The 27,691-nt window shown below is 38.9% G+C and overlaps 1 protein-coding gene across 7 annotated transcripts in view; it reads right to left on the bottom strand.

Annotated features, from left to right (window-relative positions):
• TCF12 (transcription factor 12) overlaps window positions 1–27,691 on the bottom strand; it is a 158,617-nt gene that overhangs the window by 39,604 nt on the left and 91,322 nt on the right. For all 7 annotated transcript variants that reach the window (XM_068696249.1, XM_068696250.1, XM_068696248.1 and 4 more), the window contains 2 exons: window positions 11,878–12,013; window positions 8,728–8,780 (listed from right to left, as the gene is read on the bottom strand). In XM_068696249.1, the coding sequence (XP_068552350.1) occupies window positions 8,728–8,780; window positions 11,878–12,013 (189 nt within the window). The remainder of the gene's footprint in view (window positions 1–8,727; window positions 8,781–11,877; window positions 12,014–27,691) is intronic.

A 27,691-nucleotide genomic window follows, 5' to 3' on the forward strand; every position in this document is an offset into this window, starting at 1 on the left:
CCGCCGCGCACGTGGAGCCGCTGCGAGGCGGCGCATGCAAAGCAGGGCCGAACCATCGCGCCCGGCACGCGGGGGGGGGCGGCCGCAGCCCGCAGCCTGCCCCCGGCCCCAACGAGCTCCCGCCGCCGGGCGTCGCCTCAGGCGGCAACGGGCGGCGGGGAGGCGGCCGCGGGCTGCAGCTGCTGAGGGGGCGGCGGGCGCCAGGGAGGGGGAAAGCGGGCGGAAAACTTTGGGTCGCGGCACGAGCAGGGGAAACGGGCAGCGGAACAAGGCTGCTCGCCTCGGGACACGGCCAGCGCGGTGCCTGTGAGGGCACAGGGCAGGCAGGGACCGAGCACAGCCACCCTGCCGCAGGGCCTGAAGGCTCCAGCTGCCGGAGCGCCCCGGCGCTGTGACTGCGAGGAGAACTCCGCGCCCAGAAGCACGGAGCTGTGCAGGGCAGCGAGGCACAGCCCAGCTCCCTCCAGCACCACAGCCGCAGCAGCAGCCAGGCCCGCAGGAGGGCTGGCGGCTTCCTTCTGCCCCCAGGGACCGCAGAGCCCCAGTTCAGCCCCTAGAGGAGCCGTAAGCAGCGCTGATTTGCACCGCACAACGCCGTGCCTTACAGCTTCTCGCTAAGGTTCGGGACGCTGCAGATGAGATCTGCTAACACAGCTCCACATCTCTGCACGTGCTGCTTCTCAAAGGGCACTGGGCTCATACCACTGATTTAGACGAGTGTAGAACTTAGGAAAAAAAACCCTCAACACTGGAAAATGCACTTCCAGCTTTCAAAGGAGGGGAGAAGTAAGGACACCCCCCTCCCCTCTTTTTTTTTTTTTTCTTTTTTCCTAAAATAAATCAAGCACACAAACTCTTAAATCATTAAAATACACTTCCAGGTGACTACATCCATTTCTTTCAAGTAAAGGCTGTCATCAACACCTTTGTAATTGCTACTGTTCCTCCACATACACATGCTCAATGTTCAAAATAGGTTTATTTGAGAAGAAGAGCATGATAAAGACCCCCCTCCGAGACTAAGCATTATCCACCTGTATTAGAAATAGCTGGGTAAAAACATTCAGTAGGAAAACTACCTCCTCAGTGTGGCACTCAGTGTGCACACTTCACATCACAACCATCCAATACCTGTACAGAGCAACTGTAATGAAAAGTGCATAGGTAATGGTAACTGGTAATATTTACTAACACAATTAACATTTACCAGTACAGAGGAATTATTGACGTTGTTCGCCAACACATGGCTAAGACAACAACAACAAGGACAACAATAAAACTGAATAATGCCACTGCAAATGCTGTTTGTAGACAAACTGGTTTAATGGCTGGTACCTCCGTAACGATTCAATAAACGAATTTGTTCCTGGTATTACTTCCCCACAAATCAAACGGGTACCAATTTCATTTTACTGAAAAGCGAATTAGTTGTCCTACCCTCAATGACATCAATGTGAATAAAATCTTCGTGTCCAATACTTGAAATTCATCACTGTACTTGTTCTACATTTGCTATGCCATTATTCCTCACAGTACTTTGTTAGGTCAGTTCACGTTACGGGTTCAAATCATAATTCAAGCATATCAAACTAACCCTCAGATGTTTACTTAGAGCAGAATATATGAAAAACAGACCTAAAATGGACTAATTTGAAAAGCTGGGCACAAAACTGTGATATCATTACCACTAACTCTGTATTTGTAGGAACTACAACCAGATAACAATTCCAAGAACTTCTGAAGTCCCAAGTAAATTTGGGTTTTGTGGTCGCATTTTTTTTTTAATCCCCATTTAAGCTAAGCAACAGCTGCTCTGAAATTTGTTTTCTTAAGAGACATTACAGTGAAATGAATCGGGGCTGGATCAGTGATACTATACTCAGTACAGTTGTTTACTCCATTTTCCTTGGTGACAAGTCAAGGGTTAATCTGATGACTCAGCCTGACAAAACAAGTCAGCTGGAGACAGGGCCAATTTTTTAAACTTGATTTCAGACAGACATGCCGTCAGCAGAGGAGTGCTGAACTGACATGCACTTTGTAGCCCGAATTGTTTCCACTCATGACCCTGTACTGTGTGTCAAAAACAATAAGCTGCCTGTTTCTAAAGTATATAAAGAGATTATGAAATCTGATGCAAAGTGAAATACTGTCCTAATAATAAACCAAGCTACCTGTATCAGAATAAAGATTTTAACAATAAGAGGTTTTGTGAATGAACTGTATGTTCTTCCTAAAATCAATCTTTTATGTGAAACGCATTTTTGTCCAATTTGTCAGAGCCACAAAGCAAATACACAGTAAGCATATGTAACCCAGCACTTGAGTCTATGAAAAAAATAAACATAATTGCTCCAGATCACTGAAAATTATCCTCATACCACATAAAAGGTAATTATGTAAGTGCCTCAATGGACAAGAGCCATCCTCTGGTCAAATATATGCCATAACAACACTGCAGTATCATAATACTTGAAAAATGTTACTGCTTTTTAATCACAGCTTTATTATTTCAAATGGGTCTGTTCAAACACAAGCAGCAAAAACTTTTACAATAATTTTGAGTCAGACATAATTCAAAGTTCCCTTTTCACCAAAAGAAGCAACTGTGATGTGTAAGCCTTGAGTTTCCTCACAGAGATCTGGCATAAATCTTTCTGAAAAACAGTAACCTAATACAACCCCAAACCTGCTATCGATGAGGACGCCAATTCTGTTCTTCTTCCTAATTTGTTTCATTTCTGAGGGGCTAGGTTAGCCTTATTTCCAAAGGCAGCAGGCTAAGACAACTGCCCTAGAAGGCTCTCCCTTTATCCCCACTCTGCGCAGGGTTGGAAGTTTTTATCAACTTCAGCCACGTTTGAAAAAGGCACAGATGTTTCAGAAGTGATTAAGCTCTTATCAGCGCTACAAAAACCTGAAACTGAGACAGAGGAGACTGACCCCAACCAACGCCTCCCTGAAGTAAAGACAAGGAATGGGGAATAAAGGAGAAAAGACAAATTCTTGGAAAGTCATCTGATACTGAACAGCCAGTTACTAACTAAAATACACACACGTATATATGTATCCGTATGTGTAAATGTGTGTATAACATATAAATATCAACTTTGAGCTACTAGCGGTATTTCAGAAAAAAATTCTATGCACCTCAGGACTCCTAGCAGGATGCACTTCACAGCCAAACATTTATTAGGATTAACCACAGCAAGGCCGGTGTCAGTGTGATCTGTAAGTGCACACCGAGCACAGCGCAGCTCTTCCAGCAGACAAGACCAAAAGCCTCAGGAAGCAGCCCTTACTGCTTTAGGTGGAAATCACGTTGTTAATTACATGGTAACAAAGCAAGAAAACTACGAACAAATACCAGTGTAACTGAGATTAAACCCTACCCAGTGCTTTTATGTAGCTATATTGCAAGATTTTTTGATTTTTTTTTTAATTTGATTTTAGGAGAAAATTCCCGCTAGCTGTAAGTTAAAAATAAAAATAAAAAAAATAAAATAAAAAAGTACGAGCACTGCCCCTGCTCAGCCCCCTGCGCTGTGGGCCCGAGCTCTCCTCAGCCCGCGGCCGAGCCCCGAGCCCCTCCCAGCGGCCGCCGGGCGCGGCGCGCGGCGGGGGCGCCCCCTGCTGGCAGAGCCCCCGCAGCGCCCCCTGCGCGGCCCCCCGAGGCGGCTCCGCCCCCGGCGCTGCGCGGGCTGGGGGCAGCCGCGGCCGCGCCGCCATTTGCTGCCCGCCCGGGGCTCTCCCATCCTGCGGGCTGGCGGCCCTGCCTGCTCCCCCCGAGGGGAGGAGAGGACAAAAAGCCGCTCTCCTGAGCTGTGTGTGTGAAGTGCCACGCTCTAGTTTGTGGTAACGGGAGCGTTCGTCTGTCTTCCCGGTGAAGCACAAGTTGGAGCAGCCCCGCGCAACTTCTCAGCAGTTGACGAGCTGCTTGCTGCTCTGTCACCTCGCCCCTCAGAAGGCAGCCTCACCGCCGGGCGCTGCCTTTACATTCTCCTGTGCAGATCTACACTACTTTAGGAGCATCTACTGTGCTCATTTTGCTATGCTGTGGAAGTGTAAAGAAAACTAAAAAATCTACCAGTAAATCCACCGTGCATGTGAGGGATTTTCACAGAGAAGATGTCTCAGTAAAGCAACCTCACAGTGGCCTACGCCACAGCCCGGCAGCAGGCCAGCAGCCCTGGAGCCACCACGTGCCCACGGTCAGGGGCTGCTGTGAAGAGAGGGGCACACACATCACGTCCCTCACCTCACCTCACGCAGCGAGAACGCCACCTGAGCTCACAGCACAACAGCAGCTTAGCTGTTCAGTGCCAGCAGACTGGTTTTCACTTCACGTGCACAGCAAAGGGCAGGTGGGATGCTCTAATCTTAACTCACTGCTCTTTTCAGATCTATTTCAACTAAGTCCGTTCCCTAAAAGCATCAGACTTTGAATCTGATGGCCAAAGAATAAGCATCAAGCAGAAGGAAGACTGACTCACAAGGAAGAAACCACAAGTTCTGCGTTGCATTATCCATAGGGATTCATTTGCTCACTTTCGTTATTTAAAATGCCTTATAAAACACAGCACAGCATCAGAGGCAAGGGTCGGGGTTACTCATGTCCCCGCGTGTTACATGCTGAAGGCGGACAGTTGAATGCATCACTCGACTGCACCAGGCAACTCAGAAGTGCTCTGAACAAACTCTAAATACCACTTTTTACATTTTGGCACCATTTCTCACTGACATGTTCTGTGGGAATAAATCTTATGAAGAAAATTAAACAATTAGACACAACGTCACACTCAGTTCAACACCATCCAGGCAGGATGCTCCAAAGGTTTTACTCAGACATACTTCTCAGAAAAGAGACCCTGACTTCATAAAACTATTCCAAGGATGTTGATTTACACCAGGCTACTTCAATACATACTGAACTTGTTAATTGTGAGGATAATTCTCTAAAGCAGGTCTGCTCACATTAGATTGTATTAAAAATACAACATTCGCTAAATATTAAAATCTCAAAAACTGGGTTTCAGATAAACAGACAGCCAGATCACTTCCACCCCCTACTTCAGGTACTCTCTTTTAACCCTGGGAAGGAGTGGAAGTAGGAAGGATTACAAAAAGGAGTAAGACCAATTATTTATTTATTTATTTATTATTATTTTGTACTTCTCAAGCTCATTCTTTAAAAGGCTAGTATATTAGAAAAGAGGCCCTTTAGTTTGTCAGAGGTAATTCTACATACAAAAACCAAGTTTCCTCTCTCCGTGCTTAGTAAAGAGTTCAAATTTAGGAGAGAGATCTCTGCCGATGGAAAATGTCTATTTGACAATCTGATTAAATAGGTGGCAATCAAAAGTTTAATATTAACTGATAGCCTTGGGTGCTATGGAAAATCTAAAATGCTCAAAATAGTTATTAGAAATGGCACTACACAGAAAACATTTGTCACAGAATTCTCTGTAACAACAACAACAAAAATCAACACACGAGTATTTATACTCTCTGATGTAAGACCAATTAAGTGGCAAAGGAAAAATGACAAATATATACGATATTTCTCTTACAATTATGACACAACAGCTATTGCTCATGGTGCTAATGATAAATATTGATCTGAAATATTTTTTGACAACACACGTAAACAGTACCATGTTTCTGCTCATAGCACATTGGTAATTTGATTACAAACTCGTTGCACATTTCCAAGCAAGCCTTACTGTTCTCCCTCTGCAGATCAAGAAGTTCTTTGAAAGCACTGACTCTCTATAGGTAACTCGTGCCCCACCAATTAGTTACAATTGGTTTTGAGTCACATGATGTTATTAATGTTTCTTGGATTAGTTAGGACAACTCCTACAGTCTGAGAAATTCTCAGAAATACTGCAAGAGTTTAGAATCTCTGCGAATGCAACTGCCACTGAAAAAAAAATATACATTTTATCTGTTAGTAAAAAATCAACGGCTCAAAAATCTCAGTTCAAGTTTGAGCTAATTAAGAAAGTAAATCACTGATTTTTAGTTTTTATCCTTCTCCCAAAGCTTTACATTTAGTAGTTAATAGCTCAACACAAACACTTGCATGTCAGCATCAAAAATGTTTTGGGGCAATGACTCACCACTTAGCCAACTTGAGATAGCAGAACTTAAAAATACACTCCTTTGGTGCAATTAGTTTTCACAGTAAAAGGACAAATCCGGATTCCAAGTCGCATTCCAGAAGGTAACTAAACAATTAATTAGCACTTCTCTATGTAACTAGTTTTACTTTGGGCCTGATAGAAACACATGAAGAATGGTAAGTCTGAAAGCAAGCAATTTCAGAAAATACCATGCATATCCAAGAGCAAAAGAAACAAAGTAGAATTAAAGAAATCATCATATCTGAATTAGTTACCTAGACAATTAACTACTGAATTAGTTACCTAGACAATTACTAGACTACCCATTGCCATAGTCGCCCCATACTAACACAAAACCATTAGAGAAAACTGTAAAATATATAAAAAAAATCCAGATCCTTTTATCGTGTCACATTAAGAATCCACTATCTTTCTTGTGACCTCCCATACTATAATTACACTTCTCTGCACTACCTATCAGCTAAAACAATTTTATCTTTGCCACCATACATTGATTTCTTACCAAAGTCTAGTTAAAATAAGTAAAGACAACACTTGAATAATTATCAACTCAATTTAAGTTTCCTATGATGGCCAGTAAATTTTAGTTTTGTGCCGCATGCTAAACAAAACATCTCAGAGCACTTTTTTTCATAATCTGTCATCTTTCTTCATGGCTCTATTCAGCACCGAAAGCATTTAAACGGAGAAACGGTGCTTTAAAAAAGCAGCATAGAAATCTTTGATTCTTCACAGAAACTGTGCTTCACTGCTCCGACCGGTACAGTGTTAATACAAATAAAATTTAATCAGCATTTTGTTGTCTTCATTCAAAAGAAAAATTAAATGAAAAACATTTGAAAAATACTGCTTCTTAAAATTAATGCCTAGTAAGAGAAATGAGATAAATTTTTCATTCACTAAAATGATCTCTTTACCTGGCTAATGCTACTAAATATTAAACATGTAATGCAAGTTTTATTACTCTCCTAGAATTACAGTAATAAATTACATGGAAACTGCACTGCTACGTGTTTTAGCTTCTCTGACATTTTTAATATATTTTTGTTAATCTAGCAGAAATCATCTGCTAGACTGTAAAGCCACCCTACATAACACACAACTGTTAAAATGTAAATTGCCAAACTATTTTTAGCTGCTGCTGAAGGAGGGAAAGAAAGGAGAGAAAAAAAGGCAGAAGAAGAATATTCCTGGCCTCGGGAATAATGATTTGAGGCATTGTGTTCATTTTGTTTATCAAGCAGCTATTCAGCCTCTAGTGGGGCCCAAGTGCTTATGCAAGCAAAAGCTTTTAAGAGTGCCTGCAGCTGCAATCCTGGCTTCCAGGTAGGCTGCAGGTTCAGAGCACAGCTGCCCCAGGCTATCTGCGCTATCTCAGCTCCATCTGGAAGTATGGTTAAAATAGGATTTCAGATCCCGGTTTCCGTATGCACCACCGTGAGCAGGGGGAGGGAGAAGGGCAAGAGAGGGAGGAGAGACCGGGGGAGATGCAAGGACTGGAAGACACCAGCCATGCCTCAGCCTTAATACAGAATAAAAAGCTCAGAGCCATTTCGCTCCCGCTCTATTACCGCTGCCCGTGCCGTGCGCTATTCAGCCTATCCGGCTTTGAGTTATGACTCATCCAAGTGCACCTGCGCCCATGTGTTAAGTACTGCCAAATAAAAGCCCAACATCCATTTACACAACAAAGAGATGTACCCCGCAAGGCAGCAGCGCTTCCCCCTCCCCTCCTGTTTGTTCTGAGCAGGGAGAAAAATAATTCTGTCCTTCACTTCACTGGGGATTTTTCACTTCACGTGGATCTTTAAATGCAGATTCATTTATAAACAATTTTCTTCCTTTTAAGAATAAAGCATATTTAATACCACAAAACACCCCTATAGCATTAGATTATCACAGCCATTAATGATTTTTCCACCAAAACCCTTCCAACCTTTTTCATCAAAGCCCTTTATTCTCGAAGGATAAATTTTCAAGCGAAGAGGGATCAACAAACTAGTTGCTTGAAAGCTTTCCTGATGCTAGGCTGAAGTTAGGAAAGGCTTAATGAAGGCTTTAAAATCCACCAGGGCTTCACAATGAACATCTGACTCGGTGATTTATGCATATTAATAACCTCAGTCCTACTGAGGCAAGCTGAGCTGTACATGTCCTCCGAATCTTAATGTCTTCAGCTCCACTGGGATTATTACAAATGTAAATTTCTAAGATTCTCAGCTATTAATCTCTGTCTGTCCTCCTGTTCAGCAACATAATGACTAATTAAACATCAAAAGACCTGTACAGGAGATCTTCTTTGACAGCTCCTGGCCCAGCTCTCTTCCCAAGAGAGGAATTCAAATGACAGGGACAAGTGGGTAGGAGCATATGAGCAAGCTACAAATCACCGCTATGAAATCTAAAAATTACACATCAAATGTGTATTTAGTCCTCGAGAACCACTCCCAATTGCCTACCCTAGCTGTTCATGTCCAGTGGACACCCTCCCTAACGATAAGTTGAATAATTAGTGCGTCAGGTACATAAAACCCAGCCTGAGCCCACTTTACTTACTATAAGTAAAAAATGTCATACTTACAGAAGAAGGCAAACCTGGGGGCACCTTTCTTACTTTCTTTGTCTGCAGAGGATCTGTACGTAGAGAAACAACACATTTGATCAAGCATCTATGCTGCAGATGGAAAATAACAACTATCCACTCCATACAGTTTTTCTTTCCACAGCAGATTTCTTTTTAAATCCATTCTTTGTTTTTAATTTTGCGCCAATTAAATTTGTATCTCTCATCAATGCAAGAAGGTGCTTAAATAGGTAACATGCAAGTGATCTTTTCTAATATAAAGCTTTCCTAAACAATTACTTTCAAATCCTAAGAACACTAACATTGCAGGATATGTTGATGCCATTATACACTTGGTAAGAAACAAAAGAAAGATTTTGAGATAACCATGAAGAAAACCAGACTGATTAGCAATAAACATTCTCTCCCCTTCTGCATTTCAGAGTAAAGACAGAACTATGAAAAAGGAATTTATGAAACATTATGTGCTAAAAATACAAACATGATGTAAATTTCTATAGCATTTAGTCTATAGAAAGGTTGTAAATAATAGGATATGCAATGACCTAAATACTTAAGTAGAAGTTAATGCAACTCATTTTTTTTTCATGTTACATTAAAGATAGAAGGAGGCTAGTTATGTATCTACCAATAATAATTTTAACAACACAGAAGTAGTCAGCAATTTCACTATCTAAATCAAGAACCTGAACCAGTTTAGTTAGCTGCTAATGAAATTAATCTGAATGCTTACTATACGTGCAAATTAGAAGTTAACGGATGTTCTGTGCTGGGTATCTGGCAATGTTATCGTTTCTACAGTTGACTGATTGAGTCTTCAATTAAAATACAGAACTCCTATTTTTCTGTTTTCATTCAGAAGAGTATAATAACAGTTTCAGTATAAGATATGACAAGATAAAAACTAATTACTCATTCCCATGTGTAATAAACCCACACAACTACTGGAAAAATATTTGCTGGATATCTTCACTCAGATCATGCCATAGGAGGTGTTTGAAAAGAAAGAAAAAACACTTCTGTGAGAGGTATTTACACTGCACACAAAGCATGACCTAGAAGGGCACACTGGATGATTTCAACAATCTTAAAGTAGCAAATATAAATAAAGTTTGTTAAAAATCCTGGCAATGCCCTAATTCAACTTTTCTTTAAATTATTAGCCAGGAGTTCTATACCATTTAACTACACCACTTAAAAAATAGCAGAAAGTATTTCAGGCCTGCTTTCTCTAGCTGCTGGAAATGAGACTCGAGATACAATTTCACTTTTCTGGGACTTGGGGAAAAACTTGAAATTCATAAATTTGTAAGCCCCACCTTCCCATGTCCCAGTTACAGCCTGGCAGAGTCAGCCTCGACAGAAAGAGGAAGTTTGAAAAGGGTAATATACCTCGAGTTTCTCCTTCAACCAAAAATAAACATGAGCACTACTCTGAGAACACCATGCTTACCTTCATTATGTCTAATTTAATACCTGGAACTTCAGCTCTATACAGTTTGCACCAGAAACTGTAAGTTAATCACTGAGGGAGAATCCTAAACCAGGTTGTCTAATTTATATTACGTCCTTGAATACGTGGTTGTTTCATACACCTTCTCAACTTTTCTTCCCACTTAACGTCACTCTGTCCAGCCTTCAAAGTCATGGTGTAACAGACACCCTGGTGTCCATAACCATAGCAAGTTACTATTACATCAGTTTCTCACTACAACTGATTCAATGGAGGCTAATAACAATTAATTATTGTTACTGTGTTATTACAAGTCTTTTCTATGGAAGTTTAACCAACCTTCCAAAAAGCAAACAAAATATTTCACTTAACTTTCACTGAATATATCACTGAACTTTCCTTAGATTGTTCCTCTTCTAAAACAGACTTGAAGAATGTCTGCATTTGGTTCTCATATTCTAAGGAACATGAATACTTTCAAGCATTTGTAAAGAAAGGCAACCCCAGATTAAATGGTGGTTGTCTTGACAACATGTTAAATAAACTACATGAAAATGTATTTATATGTACATATAGGTAAAGTTCCAAAGTCACATTTTTATAATTATAGGTTTAAAAAAAAAAAAAAACAAGCATGTTCAGGACTATTTTAATGTCCAAAGGTTTTGCAATTTCTAGTTAATACTCAAGTTACTTCAAGAAACAATTTGCATTTGATAAAAACGAAATTTTGGGTAAAGTATGGTTTAAGTTACATGGTTCCAACAAGCAAAATTTTCATAACAAATGTAAGTGCTATACAAAATAAAGGACATTCAAAAAATACGCAAAACTAGAGCAATCACAACGACATAAAATGCCAACACTGAAATATGGTAGCTTTTAAACTGGAATATCAAGTTACAGTCTCTCTTTTTGTACTTTTTTTTTTTTAAAAAAAAAAAAAAAAAAAAAACAAACTACCGTGCATACCAAATTATTTAGGATACTCCTACTGCAGAAATGATAGAACAGCTGGCTCATTCTTGATTCCCTACTTCAACAAAAAGACTTTAGAGCTATGAAATATTACCAGTGACTACGATTGAGAAGAAAAGCTTTATTTATCAAAAAGTATCTCCAGAATACAAATCCTGTTGTAGTATAACTACTTCAAGCAAGTTCTTGCCTGCTTATTTGCAAGGTAGTTGGATTTTAGAGTAAACTACTAGTCTCCAGTTTCTAAGAACTTTAAAGGCATGTTGAACCAATTACAATGAACTATGTATTGCCCTAAATAAAGTTACTTTTAGCATATAAAAGGATAATTGTTTCCCCTTTGTGTCTTTCCCCTACTAAATAATGGTAATGACCTCAAGGTCAGGCATTTCCAGGAGTTAATGATGGCATGGGTTAAGGGCACTCAGCTGGTCATCAACTCCTATCCATCTGTCATTATTGCTTTTGCAATTAAGGTTTTTATTGGAGTTTCTTGTTTGTTTTATAAGCAATACTGATCAGTATAGAATTCACACCAGCATCTCAAAGAAAATTTCTGTAATTCTGCTTTCTCTCTCTTATACAGCAGTTTGCTGTAATTTGAATTGCTCAGTAAAGAGCAATTACCGGTATACAAACTGAGCTGTCACAGAAAATAATAAAGTCTGCAGAAACACATCACGAATGAAAGTTTAAAAACTGTCTGTATTACTCACCAAGAGCTGGTGAGTCATGAAGTGGTCTTCGGCGCTGATTGGTACCAGAGAAAGGGTAGTAGGCTGTTCCAGGTTTTCCCGAGGATGACAGCTGACCTGGGCTTCCAAGACCCATATCTGACCGAAGCAGGCTAGACTGCAAAATACACAGACAGAAGTAAAATTAAGCTCTGTAATAATTAAGCTGTTAATATACCAGGCTAACAAACTATTCACTGTACATATTCTGCTTGCCATTTATAGGAATTTACTAGGTTTTCAGTGAAGGCCTTTGAATTCAAAGGAGTCAACTTCTTAAAATTAGCATTTAGAAAATACACGGCTGTGTAATTCAGAAAGGTGGAGAGAGTTTTGCTGTGAGCCTCCAAACAGAACCATTTCTGTTTATGAGGTCTGAAAGAAACAATTCATACTTAAATTACAAATAAAAATTGTAATACTTTGTTTAGTTTGCAATGTCACACCATCTACTATACAATATAAACATAATTGATAAAAACTGCTGAAAGTTTATGGTTTAACATTGGGTTTTAGCACATGCTTAGAAATTCAAAACTATATTACATTCATAAAAACATGGAAGAATCATCCCAAAATATCAAACAAACAAAAGAGATAACAGATTAATGCACAGAATATAAAACATTATGACATTTTAAAAACTACAACAATGTAGTTGAATGCTTTTTGTTTCCTTTTCATGCAGTAAATACGAACACATTCTGAACTGTTAACAAGTGCATTATGTATTATTTGGCCTCACAGTATTTGGATTTCTGTGAAACTGAAACGAACACAGGTGATTTATGGGAACCTAGTTTTTTCCATGGCCAGTAACATACTTAGCCTTGTTTTAGTTGAAAAATCCCCTAAGCTTTTTCACCTAAGGGGTGAAACTCTAAGAAGTGTTTGTACAGGGAATATAATGCTACCAAGCAGTAAAAAGGCATTCGCTGCAGCTTTAGCACTGGATGTTGCATACAACTTTCCTCCTACACCAACATGCATTCGGTATTACACACAGCTCAAGTCTCTTTACTTTGCTTTTTATATATTTAGGAAAATCAGATGGTGTTTTATGGTCACCATGGAACCAACAGTCTTCAGATCCAAATAATTTGCTTCTCATTTCTTCATACCAGGTCACTCTGCAGCCCAGTCCTCGCACTGTGGGTGAGGTAGAACACGCGGCTGTTGGATGGCAGGATTACAAATGGTGTTTGCCGGCATTCAAACTGTGCTAACATTTCAATTACTAGATGATGCAAGACAAAAACTTATGGGATTAACATTTACACCAACATAAGCCAGAAGTGTCACCTCCTTTCAGCCAAGCCAACTTTCCTCGTCCTCTCAAACCACTCTTGCAGACAAAGTTGCTGCACACGGCAGGTTCCCCAGGCCATCAGACAGGCACATCTACAGGCTGGGTAACGGCAACAACTGCTTCAACACCGCGGCTTCATAGGGCTGCAGCAGCTCTCTGGAACGTGAGCAGGCAGCATTGCTGCCAATTCGCCTCACCTTTCATATTAAGGCCTGAATAGGAAACCTCTATCTTGTGAAAAGCACTGCTTTCAAGCCAACGCCGTCTAAAAGAAAATGTGAAACTAATTCTGTTCTTATCCTAAGAATTAACCAAAAAGTAAAACTCGACCTTCAGCCCAGGAACATCCAGGACTGAAGGAAAGCTTCTTTGCACAGCCCTTGGGGAAGAAGCACTGTGATAGTTATTTCATGTTGCAGAAAGAAGGCCCCACTGACAGCAGCAGAAAAGCTGAGGCTGGAAGGGACCTCTGGAGGTCACCTCGTCCAGCCCCTGCTTGCTCAGAGCAGCTGTCAAACACAATTAGGAACTACAGCCCACTCGCACTGAAGACAACGCTCCCCGCTCCCTTCCAGCATCTTCCCAGCACTAGCAGGGACTTCGGAAATACAATGGGATCCATACAGACACCTCCAAGAAGGAAGAAGGAGAGCTTAGTTCCTATATTCACAAGGGGCAGGCAAGGACAGAGATGGACACAACAAAAAACAGTAGAAAGTCTTCAATTCACTTCCACCAAGCCATTCCAAAAGCCACGTATCTGTGCCTTTTCCCAACTTCACCTCAAGGCTTCACCTCGTACTATTTGCCACCCTTGCTTTTGTTCTATGTGTTCCAGTTCTTGACATTTTCACATTTCCATTGGAACCCGAATTTCAAAGAAATACGACTACTATGAAGATAAAATAAGTGCGTAGGTAATATACATATCCAGTACATCCCAAACCGTGCAACCCCAGCCTATAACCTATTTCATTATGAATTTTTATTCCTCCTCTCCCTCTTGGAAGACAAAAAAGGACAAAAACCCCAACCAAACAAAAAAGGCCGAACCAATTAAACGAAAACACCACCAAAAAAAAGCATAACCTTTGTCTGCCATTCCCACCATCAAATGAGGCATCTGTTTAAAATTTCGTAATTATTCCTCAGTCTTCCCGAACAAAATAAAAATAGATGTCATTAGTTCATCTTATTGATTTTTCTGCCTGTCTGAACCAATTGAGAAGCAATATTGATTAGGACTGATCCTTTCCTAAGGGCATCTGATAAAGAAAGGAATACAAAATACCACTGAGGATAGCAAAAAAGCTTTGTATTATCAACACCAGGCTTCTCCTGCCTAACTGCCTGGGGTCCCTGCGCAGAGGCGGATCGCTTCCACACGTCGGCTGCGACGTTCCCCATAGAGAACGCTCTCACCCCGCCGAACCTCATCTGCCAGGCACGGATCCAATTACTACAGAATAATCAATGACTGGTTATTCTGAACACTGCCCAGTCCTGTTTGGATTACGATTATAAACAAACGGGCATCATTCCTAAAAACAAATAAATAAATAAAAAGCCTCTTCAGATTTTAAGACCTTTCCAACTTCAATAGACAGGAACTTATTTAAAGCAGCATTTTTCCCTAGGGAATGTGTATTCAATAAGCAATCCAAAGAAAAAAATAAAAAAGGCTTTTATTACAATAAACTACGAACACAACAATCCTAATTCTAAAGAGGCTGGAACAGAGAAAAGAGGTAAACATGACTGCTTTACTTTTCAAGTTCATCTCTTGCAGCAAAATAACAACAAACAGTTTTGACAGCCTCAGGGGAAACGGCATGACCTGAGTCCAAAAATAAAAGACTTTTTTTTCCCCCCAAACAAAAACCACAAGGGCCAGTATCTAGACAAGTGCTTTGAAGGGGTGCCTTTTCTGAAAAGTATTCTCAGAAAAATGAACCGCAGGGAAGTCAGGTATACAAACGCTGCAACGGTGAGGTGGTGGAAGAAGAATCCTATCTTCATATGATGGTGGGGCAACATGACTCTGTCTGGGTGTATTTATGTGTCTTAGTCACAGAAATCCAGAAATATTGCATTGCAGCTGCCCTTGCCTGTATGCAAAGTTAGCTTCCATTCAAACTAACCAGATATACCAAAATGGTATGGCTGCAGTACAAAAAAGAGCACGCTCCTTGCTCAAGATATTTTAATTTATTATTTTAAGTTCATTCTTCCAAAGAAATTCAGAATAAGAGAAAATTTGACTACTTTGGAAGTTGTCTTTTACACAGCCCAACTCTTCCAACCTCTAGGATCCCAGTGATACAACCTGCTGCCAAAACACCCCTCTGCCTACAGTGAACTTGCAGGACACCAGCCAGCACAACTCCAGCACGTTGGGAAACAGTTCTCTGATTTTCTTGCTTCAATATATAAAAACAACTGTGGCCATCTCCTTACACAACACTCCTTGAAGCTCTCAAATGCTTGGAAAGCCCAGATACATGAAAGCAAACTACAGGAACGTTTTTAATGAACCCTCTCCATAGGCTTCACTACTACATGGAAGGCTTTGCCATTTCAAAATATCTGTCTGTTCTAGGCACTTGGCCTTGTGATTCCCTCAAGCAATCAGCATTTCTAGTAGTCTAAATCTTGCTAACCTTGTTTTTTAAATGCAAGCACATTAGGAAATAATTTATTAATGTAGCTATAGCCAAGTTATGCACTAGTGCAATCCAACTACAACTGCATGCCTTTACATTATTATTTTCTATCAAAATAATAATATGGTTGAGAATAAAAACATTGGATTATTCTATGCAAGCAGATATGACAGGGACTTTGTGTTGGCATTGTGCTGTGGAAGTGAACGAAGAGTTGCAACTTACAAACAAGCTTAGGTCTTCACACCTCCTCCTTCCCCTGCACCCCCAAAAAACTGCCAACTCGTTAGCATTTCTCCTAGCTTTTGGAACTATTTGGAACTTTTTGGAACTTTTCAACAAGTTTATGGAAGTAGTCCCAGTAGTCAGGCTGCCTCTACTTAAGGGAGGCAAACAACCGAAGTACTTACTTAACCCAAGCGTTTAGGTAACAACTGGGGCTTGGCTACATTACTTCATTACAGTAAAAGGACAGAACAGCTCTCATCTCAACCTAATCCCCCCATTTCTTGACTAGCCTGCAGAAGGCAACTAGACCAATTCTGTGAAAGAGAGACACGCTTGTAGACAAAGTTCCTCAGCATTTCCCAGAATTACACAGAACAGGCAGCAAGTGCACTCCTTGCCTTCCTATACACATGAAATCCTGCACTGGCACAGCAGAAGTTTGATGTTCTGTTGCTTTTATTCAGCAAGCCATTTGGGTGAAGACTTAAAGAACATATATGACGTGTCTTAGTATTTTATATGTCTTGTTTTACAGCTAAATCTGACAATTTGCATGGACTAGTTTCAAAGAAAGCAGCAAAATGGAGAAGTCAAACTCCCCTAAACTTGCAAGGTCCCCCGCTAAGTTGTGCACGTGGTTGCTGCGACGTCAAAGGACAAGCTAGCACGAAAGTAAAACACTCTAATAATTGCTCTGTGAAATACTGGTACGGTACAGAGCTTTGGGCTGCAGAAAAACCATTCATCCAAGTTTCATGTCATCCAGTTTAAGCCATATATATAACCAAGATACAAAATGTTGAATTGCACTTCACTCAACTCTGCAATCTTTGGCAACTGTAATGAATATGCACTTCAAGATAGAGCTGAACTTGGGAAAAAACTGACATATGATGTAAATTCATTTTAAATTTAAATTCTGGAGATATGTTTGCAATTATCAGCGTGTTACTAAAGAATCTCATCCTGAGAATATCATCAAATAGTAATGTGAAATACAGTGTTACCATTTTGAGAACAAAGGGACCCTGAATGAGTAATCAATAGCAACTGGCAGAAAATGAGGCATTAATTATGATCCTCTCTAGTGTTTTGTCTCAAACAAGGTTTCATTAAATATATTGTGCTAACCTGTACCTCTCCAAGCCATTACCGATAGATTTGATCAGATACATTTTTGGTCTGATTCAGGAGTAGCAACATATCAGAATTAAGAAAAAAATTGTCTGAAGTGTTATATGATAACTTAGGCATTTTTTCTTGATCAATTTGAAGGAAATCAGGGGTTGTAAATAAAACATCCCAGGAGAGGATTCTCTAACAACGTGTCGATAATTGCAAACATATTTCTCATTTTAAAAAAATATTCAGATCTTATAATCTTAATGTAGTCTCTTGAAAATTTAATTATCACCTCCTATACCTAAAGTATCATGCAGGTTTGAGAAGATAATGACAGTCATCCATCAACTGCATCCTGCCAGTGTAATCAGGCTAATCTAGCTCGCTGGAGTAAAAAACAGCTACCTAGGGTACTGAACACCGAAGTGATGCAACATCGTAAACAAAATAACACAGATTTAGCTTAACTGTCTTCCTAATTAACATTAACTCCGAAAAATATCAAGGTATCGATATATTGCTTGTTGATACATTGCAATAATATATCAATAAAGGTTTTTCTGGATCATTAGGATCTAGATACGCACATTATTCTGTGCATATGCCTAAGCAAAATCTGCTAGCACGGCTAATTCTGTTTGTGTGCATGCAGTGTTACTGGGACTGAGCATGGGGACAGGGAGGGGGAAGAGGATATCATGGGAAGAAGTTATATATGATTCTAACGATGTTCTTTTAGGCAGTGGGAGAGAGAAAGATCAAATGCAAAGGGATGGAAACTGTGTGTTTCTTTGGCATCCAAATGGCTTCAAAGCACCCAATTAATACCAGGATGTAGAACGAATACCTTTTTCCCCTCCTATGTGACAGCGGCTCCCCCGCACTGCCACCACATATTGGCAAGACTACAAATTCTGTCTTCCACTTGTAAAAGCAGCGCCCTGCTGATGTTGGTGTCCAATCCCCGAGGTTACGCTGGCTCAGCTTGTCTTTGCTCATTCCCCGGGGCAAGGTATTTTTGCCTTGCTCACTGAATTCTAGGAAGGCATTACTAAGCATTGTGATTACAGGTCAGGCTCCCCTCCCTTTGCCTTTGAATCTCTTTGCTACATTATGAAAACAGTAATTTGAACAGCTTCCTTACTGTGATTATACAGAAGCAGAAGGTTTGTGGAGAACTGCAAAATGTCAGAAAAGAAGCAGCTGAGGGTTTATTCATCTATTCTTTAATTTTATTTATTTATTTTTTGGTACCAGCCTTCTTGCCTTTTTCTATGATTACAACATACAAGCATGAAAAATCAATATTATAATAAAAGCTTCTATGCTGAATCTTATTTACAGAAGCCAAACTAAAAAGGATACTGTAAAGCTCAAAGTATCCTTGCATCTGCTTCTCCCCCTGCATTTTCAGCAAAATTCTTATAAAAGATTCTATACGATTAGTATAGTTTCGTGTATATGGCGTGGAAGCTGTGCTATCTCCTCTCCCACACAAACAAGAGAAAAAATCTCAAGACACCAGAAAGTCAGAAAATGCGTAATATAGCAATGGCTCAGGAACTGTCGTTAATACAGCAACCAGATAACTGTTAGGACTTAACATGGAAGACCCGTATGTTTTCACATACAATAAAGCCAAAGTTAATCCCTATTAAGCCAGGGGTTACCAAATGGACAGTCAAACCCTGTGAATATTTATCTTAGGCTACAGTCCTGCCCTCTCCCCAACTCCTGAATGAATGTCGTCCTTCTCCCCCTGCTATTTAGAGACCCGTGGCATTAGGAGCACTATCGCCTTGAAAAGCACTCTGTGACACACCTGAACCCAATCCAAGATGGATAGCTTAGTTCCATGGAAGTGGAATCAAAATGGCAAATCTGCACATCTTCTTTACATCCCATCTACTGCCTGCCTCAGGCTCAAGCTCCAGTCTTTGCGAGCCCATCCCAGGCAGCAAATGCCAAGTCACACACTGCTTACACTATTCTGAACTCCCCTGCCCAGTTCCTTTCAGGACCTGTGTTCATCTTGAGAGCAGTAATCTGTGAAGCTAAAGAGTTTGAGATGGGACTTGCTCTCTGAAGAAAGAAAGGAAAAGTAAATGGGGGCTCAAGAGGTTAGACAGAAAGAATAAACACTGCAAGAAAATCCAAAGGGCACTCCAGCTCATTAAATCGAGGAACGGCTGGGAGAAGACAAGTGAGCTCATCTTTTCCCAATCCTGCAATTATACCATAAACACATAATTGAGAAGCACCCAACTTTGGCAGTAAGATAAGCTAAAGGCAAATAGCATCTGACAAAAAAAATACATATATGGACTTAACTGGATGCTTCTTTCTTCCTTATGCAGCAACATAGAAAATATTACACATATTGATGTAGAGGATATTAATTACCTCAAACACAACCAAACTATCAAAAATTAAAAGGAAGGAAGAAAATTTGCTGATCATGAATAGCGTGAGAAAGAAAGACAAACACAAGTAACAGTTTGTCTGCTTTAAAACATTCAAAATGCTTCCTCCCCGAACTGTTCCCTTTTTATAAATAGCATCCCCCCCACCTATAACTGATTCCCAACACCTGCTACCCACTTCCTTCGAGGGGATGTCTTCCCTGATTAACTTCAGGTGGTCACCTCTAGCTCTGGAAAAAGAAATTACATTTGTGTCCAGTACATTTTTTAGGTTCTGCGTATGAGCAGGCTCCCTATCTGCTGAGAGGCAGGAGATATTTTCCCAGTAGCACAAGAAATAATTCAGTTCTAATAAATCATAATCAAGAGAAAATTAATATCACTCGATTTTACTTGAGAAGTAAAATGGAGCAAAATTAAACTCACATTTGGATATCCCACCTGCCCTTAAATATGTATATCCCATCTCATATCCTTCTAAGACAACATCAGCTAGCAGAACCCAGAGCTGCTGCTTCAGTTCACATTGTGTCTGCCTTTCCTTCAGAAGCCACGTTTCTAGGAAACTGATAGTTCAGCTGTAAAAACCTGTTTTGGGGAGACACTTGATATCAAAGGTGTCAGAGAGGAGGAGATTAAAAGGAGAAAATTTACAAAATAAAATCAGTTTGTCAGCTTTTAAGTTATTCTGGTGTTAAAAAACTCCACAACACTAAATTTTGTTTTCAATGCTTCTGTAACTCTGTATTACTTGGATTTAAACAGACACTATGGTCTCTAAATGGTTCCTTAAACTATATGAGTTCAGAAAACAAGTAACTAGCACTACTACTTGTAGTCTTGTAAGATCCCACAAATAAGAAATGTCCAGCTCATCACATACTTCTCTGCCTCTCGGGAAGATCCATCCAAAGCAGCTCCAAACACACTGCCAACAGCGAGTAGGAAAAGCTTTCTTATGGCTGTTTAATAGACATGTTGATTTAAAAAAAAAAAAAAAAAGTAAAAGTATTTTGTATACACAGCTGATGCAACTCGACATCTTTCATTAGCACTAAATTCTAATTTATTTTTTTTAATTATGAAATGGTAGCCCCTCTGCAGCACCTGTGTTTTCTCATTAGCTTAAAGTGTGCATATTTTCTTATTATAAACACTTGTACTGATAGGTATATTCTATACATTCTTTCAATATCTAATAAAAACAACTAGTAACTCATTCTACCAGTAGCTATTCCAAAACAGCAAAAAAAAAACAGACAGGATCTGATACACACAATGTGCTTAACATTCTTCAGAGAGGATTATTCATATTCTAGCATCCCTTCTCCTAGAATATTATTTTCCTTTACGTTCTACTGCCTAGGTACGATCTAAATATGCCTACTACTGTTATTCCTGAGACAGTTATTTAAATTTCTATTAATTTAAACCCTTTAATTTAGTTCACACACACACATATATACATATACATATATATATATATATATACACATAAATCTTTTCAATAACACTACAGTACCATAGGAGCAGATGGTGCAGCCTCAACACAGAGTAACCATCTGATTATTTCTCCCAAGGAAGCTGAAGAGGGACGGAAGTGTTACAGACAAGCAATAAAAAAAAATAAAAAAAAATGTTTCAGGATATGAACAGAGTTCCTGCAGAAAGAAATGAAAACTCCTGAAACTCTGTTAGTGAGCATGAGAAGACAACACTTGCACACGCAAACTTCAGACGTGCATCAGGTTACCAGGAAGAAACTAAGAAGCTCTCACTAGGACGATGAAGATACACCTAACCTGTCTGTTCTGCACACTTGTCCATTACTTTTCATCTTCTAACAAGATCACCAGCGTTCAGTATTCCTTAACATATAATGCCAAGGTGAAGCATGTTAGCAGACTGGTAGAACAGCCCTTGTATTAGAGTAATGAATTGTTAGAAACTTGGCAAACAAAATTCAGAAGCAATTGCAAAGAGCATTCACACTGCTATTTGAGAGCTACACCTGCAGCTGGAGGAAGATTTGTTTGGAGACCTTCATACACATGTAAAGAACAGACATTTTAAACTGTGATTTGCTCCAAACACATTTTTCTTCCTTGACTCACACATTTTAAGTAACATTGCAGCCATCAGATACCACTAAAATGCTATTCTATCCCAGTATTCACACTCACTCAGTTCTTTCACTCTTGCTCATTCCAAGTTTTGTTCTTGCACAATGCATATTTCAAATTTCATTCTTCATAAAGTTCATTTTTCCATTTTTGTCAGTAAACCTGATTTTTGACTCACATATTTTGACTCGGAACTTCTGATATGCATATTTTTGTCTTGTGCTTCCACATGTTCCATACTACTTGATACTTTACTAAAAAAGTTAAATCATCTGCATTTTACTATATATATGTCTTATAATTACATACTTTACGAATATATTAAAAATACTTCTCAGTTTGTGCTAGTCACAACTTTATTCATTTTCTTTAAACAGCAAGTTAGCATCTACATCCTTCTACAGATACTTGCTTGCATATCACTCACCACTTCATCAGTAACACAAATTGGCTTTTTTTGCCTACGCACATTAGGAGAGAGCTCTTATGTTCTCTCCAGACAACTTACATTTCCCATCACAATAACTAGGCAGTGAGTGGCAATGCTGAAAAACTTTCAGTACACCGCTTACTTTCCCAGTCACAATTTACATCACACAGGCTCTCCAGTTTGTGACTTACGCACAGCTTTGCTCAATGGTACTTCTTCCCATTAACTAGATTTTTTATTTTTAAATAATACAACAGCTTACATCATCTGTGGATTTAGAATTAAATATTCACATACCAAAGGCAATCACAGGCGATGTGGAACAAAAATGAGAACATCACATTCTCAGGTAGTCTTTTATTCTTTAAGTTTTCTCATTTTTATTGTGGTTGAAATTCCTCTCTACATTAATTTTGCCTTGACAGTAATGTTACTTTCTGGAGTTGCTCAACTTTTGTAACACTTCCTCTTCATGCAAGATAGCTGCTGGAATGTCCTGTGAGACACTACTTTGCGCAGCACCATACATGTAGTAATACAATGTTTGTATTACTCTTGCTTGTATTCTGCTCAAATGGCTTAAAACTCGTTGAATTTGAAGGAGGCAAATTTCTTTCTATGCAAATGCAAAGTAACATATACTTGCAAACATTACTTTTGCCAAAGTGATCCGTTAAATTGTCCAAAAATAGGTTTTAAAGGCATTTTTTGGTTTATTTCCAAGTTCTTGTAGTGCATTTGGTAAGAACCATCATAATTATTTTTTTTTTGTACAAAACTAAAACAACTTTTTTGGTGTGTGAAGGATGTTAAATACGATAAACTTCCAATCATGAAAAACTATATTTGTTCTTTAATACATTGCTAAAACTTGCAGACAAGATGCAAACCTCTTAAAGTCTCATTCAGTTGTGAAGAAAGTTATTCTGAAATGAACACAGAAAGGTCAGGAATTTTTGTAAAAACAAAACAACCCCAAAACTGCCAACCGTATTAAGTGCCATTGCTCAGCCCTATACTATATTAAATTCTGTAATGCTTTTTAGCACAAGTGAGTCAGGCATATATAAATTTAGCTCTGAGTGGTATCCAGATGATGAGAATGTTTCTGTGTTGAATCATAGCAAAGGTGAAAGATGGATAAGTTTGTTCCAAGTCAACTTGCAATGATACAATAAGCTAACTTCTTCTCCAAGGTACTACTCAAGTAACAGCATACATTTAATTCAATTTATGAAACACAAAACATGCTCTAAAGATGCACAAAGGCTACTCTCTCTCTCAATATTCTGTTGAAGCATTTATTTTCTTCCTGATAAACAAGAAAGGGGGAAATCCTGAAAAGCAATCTGAAATAAGTCTTATTATGTTTACTTGAAATATATTCCCATAAGGAACACTAAATATGGTGTTAATGTGCATAAAAAGTTACTGTCATCCTGCAAAATTCAGGCTAATTTAATAATGCTTGATGTGCCTTACATCATGTTCCAGTGATGCAATAATACGTTGCTAAATGAGTCACCTCGCAGCAGCCTCACAGGAACAGCAGAGCTGATGGCTACTGAAGGGAAAATGGTGCAGCAATATTACTGGAAACATTGATGGATCTTTTTTTTTTAATTATTATTCATGCAAAAACAAAGATTCTAAAGTAGCCCTATTTATTACCAATAGACACAAAACTTACAATAATAGTAACAGCCAGAAATGAGTTAAAAAGCTATCTGCTACTACTGAATTAAATACATTTATAATATACACCATAACATAAATACTTCATATACTCTTTACATAGTACTCTATATTTCACATTGCATGAAATATATGGTAGTGTATGTGTATTTCATAGGCTATAGAGCAGTACACATTTCATGCAGTATTATGTATATAATTTTACATATATTAAGTGAAGTATATTTAAGGCCAGTATAATCCACAACTCCTTCTAGCAGTCACATAATTTACAGGTTTATTGTCAATTAAGTTTTCTAAGTGAGTTTTATAACATTTAAAGTGTCCTATCATCATATAAAATATAAACACTAGTGTAAATTTGTCTACGAAGAAGATACGCTTCAAACAAAAACAGGTGAATGCTGCCTCTTGGGCTCCTAACATCTACCCTATTTAGCATTCCATTTTCTCTCGCATTGGATACTTGAAATTACCATGAAGGAACTGAAAACGTGTTATTTGCACATGTTCAAAAATCTATAATGCCTACTTCTTATGCATGATTTTTTAGAATTAAATAGAACATTAAGAGGAAGTCACAAACAATTTACTCTCTTCAGCCTAGTGATGCCCATCTCCTTACACCTCCTCTACAGTCAGTGGCGAGAGGGAGAAACCCATCCAGCACAGAAGACCAGCCACTGCTGGGTTAAAGGAGTCTGCCAATTTGGCTGGGAACTGCGAGACATCAGGCTCACGAGGATGGTTCGTTACTGTGATCTTCACAAAAGCTATTAGAAAAAAGTTAGTCTAACAGTTACCCAAGTATTCCCCATTTACATCATTTTCATTTAAAATATTACGCAGATTCTTGGCATCCTTACGGATCAGAGCTGTCAAAGCAAAGTGCAATGACAGCTGGAGAACTTTTGGATGATACTGTAAATACAGTCATGTGTTCAAGATCTAAAGTCTAATCTCATTCCTTTTACATAAGCTACAGTGTTCAGTATTGTAGTTACATAGCAAAGAAAACCCTCTTTATAAAAGAAGCTTTCTGAAAAGTTAATCTATAACCAGTTTAACATTTGTTAAAGGATGCCCTTCGCAAATCTTCAATTATACAGCCAGCAGAAACGGTGGAATTGCATGCAAAAACCACCAACGAGCCTCCAGCCTCCAATTCAGACACAAATATAGATGTTGCGTCAAGTCACATAGCACACATTTCATTCTGGTAGCAAAACACGGCCTTTATATCTCTTCTAAAAGCTGTCAATTCTTGGTGCAAGTACACATTTTTAACCTTCATCTAAACAACATCTGTGTAAGCCTTAATTCATCATGTTACCCATCCGTTTAACGTGCACATACGCTATGAATCATTAGAAGGAAACCAAACAGAAGTAGTACTAGTTGGAAAGGTGCAGGATGTAGGGGTGACCTGGCAGAAGGAGAGAGCATGCGGTAAGGTACAAATGAAGGCAAACAAGAAAGAATTCAGAACCTGATGGCAAAGCCCCAGACAAGCACAAGTTATAATGTAGGACACAGACATACACCATTAACCATTAAACACACTAAATTGCATAAACATAGCTTAAGACAAATAAAACTCCTTACTCTACAGTATTACTTGCATGAATGGGTCCAGTGTAAAATGCTATCCAGGGATGTTTCTTTTTCATTTGTTTAAAACACCTGATGGAAATACATTTTGCAAGTATGTACTCCCTGTCTGATACAATATTTTTCAGTTAGCCATATTCACATCCTCGCTACTGTTATAACAGTAGCACCCTTATTTGGCAGCAGAAGTTTCATGAAAACACTTTCTATATATTTGATTTCACATCAAAACTTCTGGAAGTGCCTAAGTTGTTTCGATTTCTAAGCTACACTGAAAATTGATCAAACTTAAGCTCCTACCGCCAAAGTACTGAAAAACCAATCAACTTTCTTGTTGAGATTATACATACATACATATATATGTATAAAACAGAAATCCCAACACTTCCTAGTTAGCAAATGATTTCAAGCAGCCAGGTATGACTGGTACGATGAAATTGAACTAAATTTCAAATTGAATTAAAATTGAATTGAAAGTTAATTCCACCTACATTTCCATGATCCTAAATATAAAACCAAGTGACATTTACCTACAATGACATTTTCCCATATACTAAGAATGTTTAAGAATAAACTGCAGGAGCAGAAATAGTAGGGAGCATATCAAAGTAATAAACAGAAATAAAATTGATGTTAATAGAAACAAATGTGTAAGATTTTGACTTTGAAATAACTACATATAAAAAATATATTAAATGGTGCTAAATATAAGCAATTAGTAGATATAGAAGCACTTTCCTCAGTGAGAACCTAAACAACAGAAATTACACTCATTACCACAAATCAAAAGAGAATTTTATGCAAAGTTAACATAAATCTGCTTTGTAATACAGAACATGAACTTAATGAAGGAGTAACGTGGAAATGAGTTTGCTTCCAAACTTACGTCAAGTTTAAAACATTACGTTTAAGAATAATACATATGGAGTTATTTGAACAACGCTAATAACATTAATACAATATTTCACTGTCTAGATTGGCAATAATGTCATGTCCCTAACTCAAACTGAAGAGCTACACCACTTTTTGTGACTTCTTGATACTGAAAGCTCACCTATATAGTTGCAAAGGGGTCTTGGTTTGTCACAGCTACAACAGCTGTGAGGATGATCATTCCTTAATAAGGGAAGCTGTGTCAGGACCTGCATTACCACATGGTGCTGCCCATTCACACTTCCCAAACTATCAGTGGAGAGACTTGAAAACGAAATGGCAAATTCAAATCCTATTTCATCTTCCAGAAGAATGATGTTATCAAAGACATCGGTTGATGACTCAGAGTCAGGAGAAAGTTTTCCTAATTTAACAACCATATCAAAACCACAAATTGTTATTACATTGGATAACTCGTTAAAAATTGAAAGCCCAACAGTTTTCCTTAAAAGATGCACACCAGCTCCGGTAGGAGTAACACAGCTCCCTAGTAGACTATATTCAGTGACTGTATTTTTTGAGAAACAAAAAGATCAAAAAGTAAGCCATCCAGTCATTTCAGTCAGAAAGACATGGTCTATACTAGCAGCAAAAATGCAAACTGCGTATTGGAAAGCCTCTTCTTGCTTAGTAGAGCGGTTGCCTGGAAGACACGGGGAAGAGCTAGAAGCAACACAGAAGAAACCACGACTCAGAAGGAGCACTGATCCCTGGTGGACAGTGTGTAAGCTCTACCCCTCCAGAACATTCTGTTCTTATTCCTAGTCCAAGCCCATGACAAACTTCCTCCTGTCTCTTCATAATGTGCTGGAAAACAACCAGACAAGGGTCTAACTTGTCAAGGCAGAACTGATTGTAATCCTCCACTACGTCAAAATAATTTAGGAGGAAAACATTATCTGCATAATTTTATTGCCAACAGCACCCAAATCAGTTAAATTCATGATGACAGTGAAGTCTAAAATACACTTATATTCTCCTTTTCTTGGCAGTCTGGGACAATGAGCCTGGTAGATGTGTCTAAGCTCAACTATCTCATACTTCAAAGTCTACTGACGCACAGAAATCTGTTCAGGTGAAATTTAAAACCAAACCAAACCAACAACAACCACCAAAAAAAAAAAAAAAAAAAAGAAGGCAAGGCAGAGATTTTCAAACTGCTAATTCTGAACACCGACTTCTGGATGCACTCCCCAAGATACTTGAAAATAATTCTCAGTAGTGATATCTTCCTCGTGATTCCCACGGTTCAAGCACAA

Source organism: Anas acuta, chromosome 12 (genome assembly GCF_963932015.1).
Source record: "Anas acuta chromosome 12, bAnaAcu1.1, whole genome shotgun sequence".
In the NCBI taxonomy this organism is placed as follows: domain Eukaryota; kingdom Metazoa; phylum Chordata; class Aves; order Anseriformes; family Anatidae; genus Anas; species Anas acuta.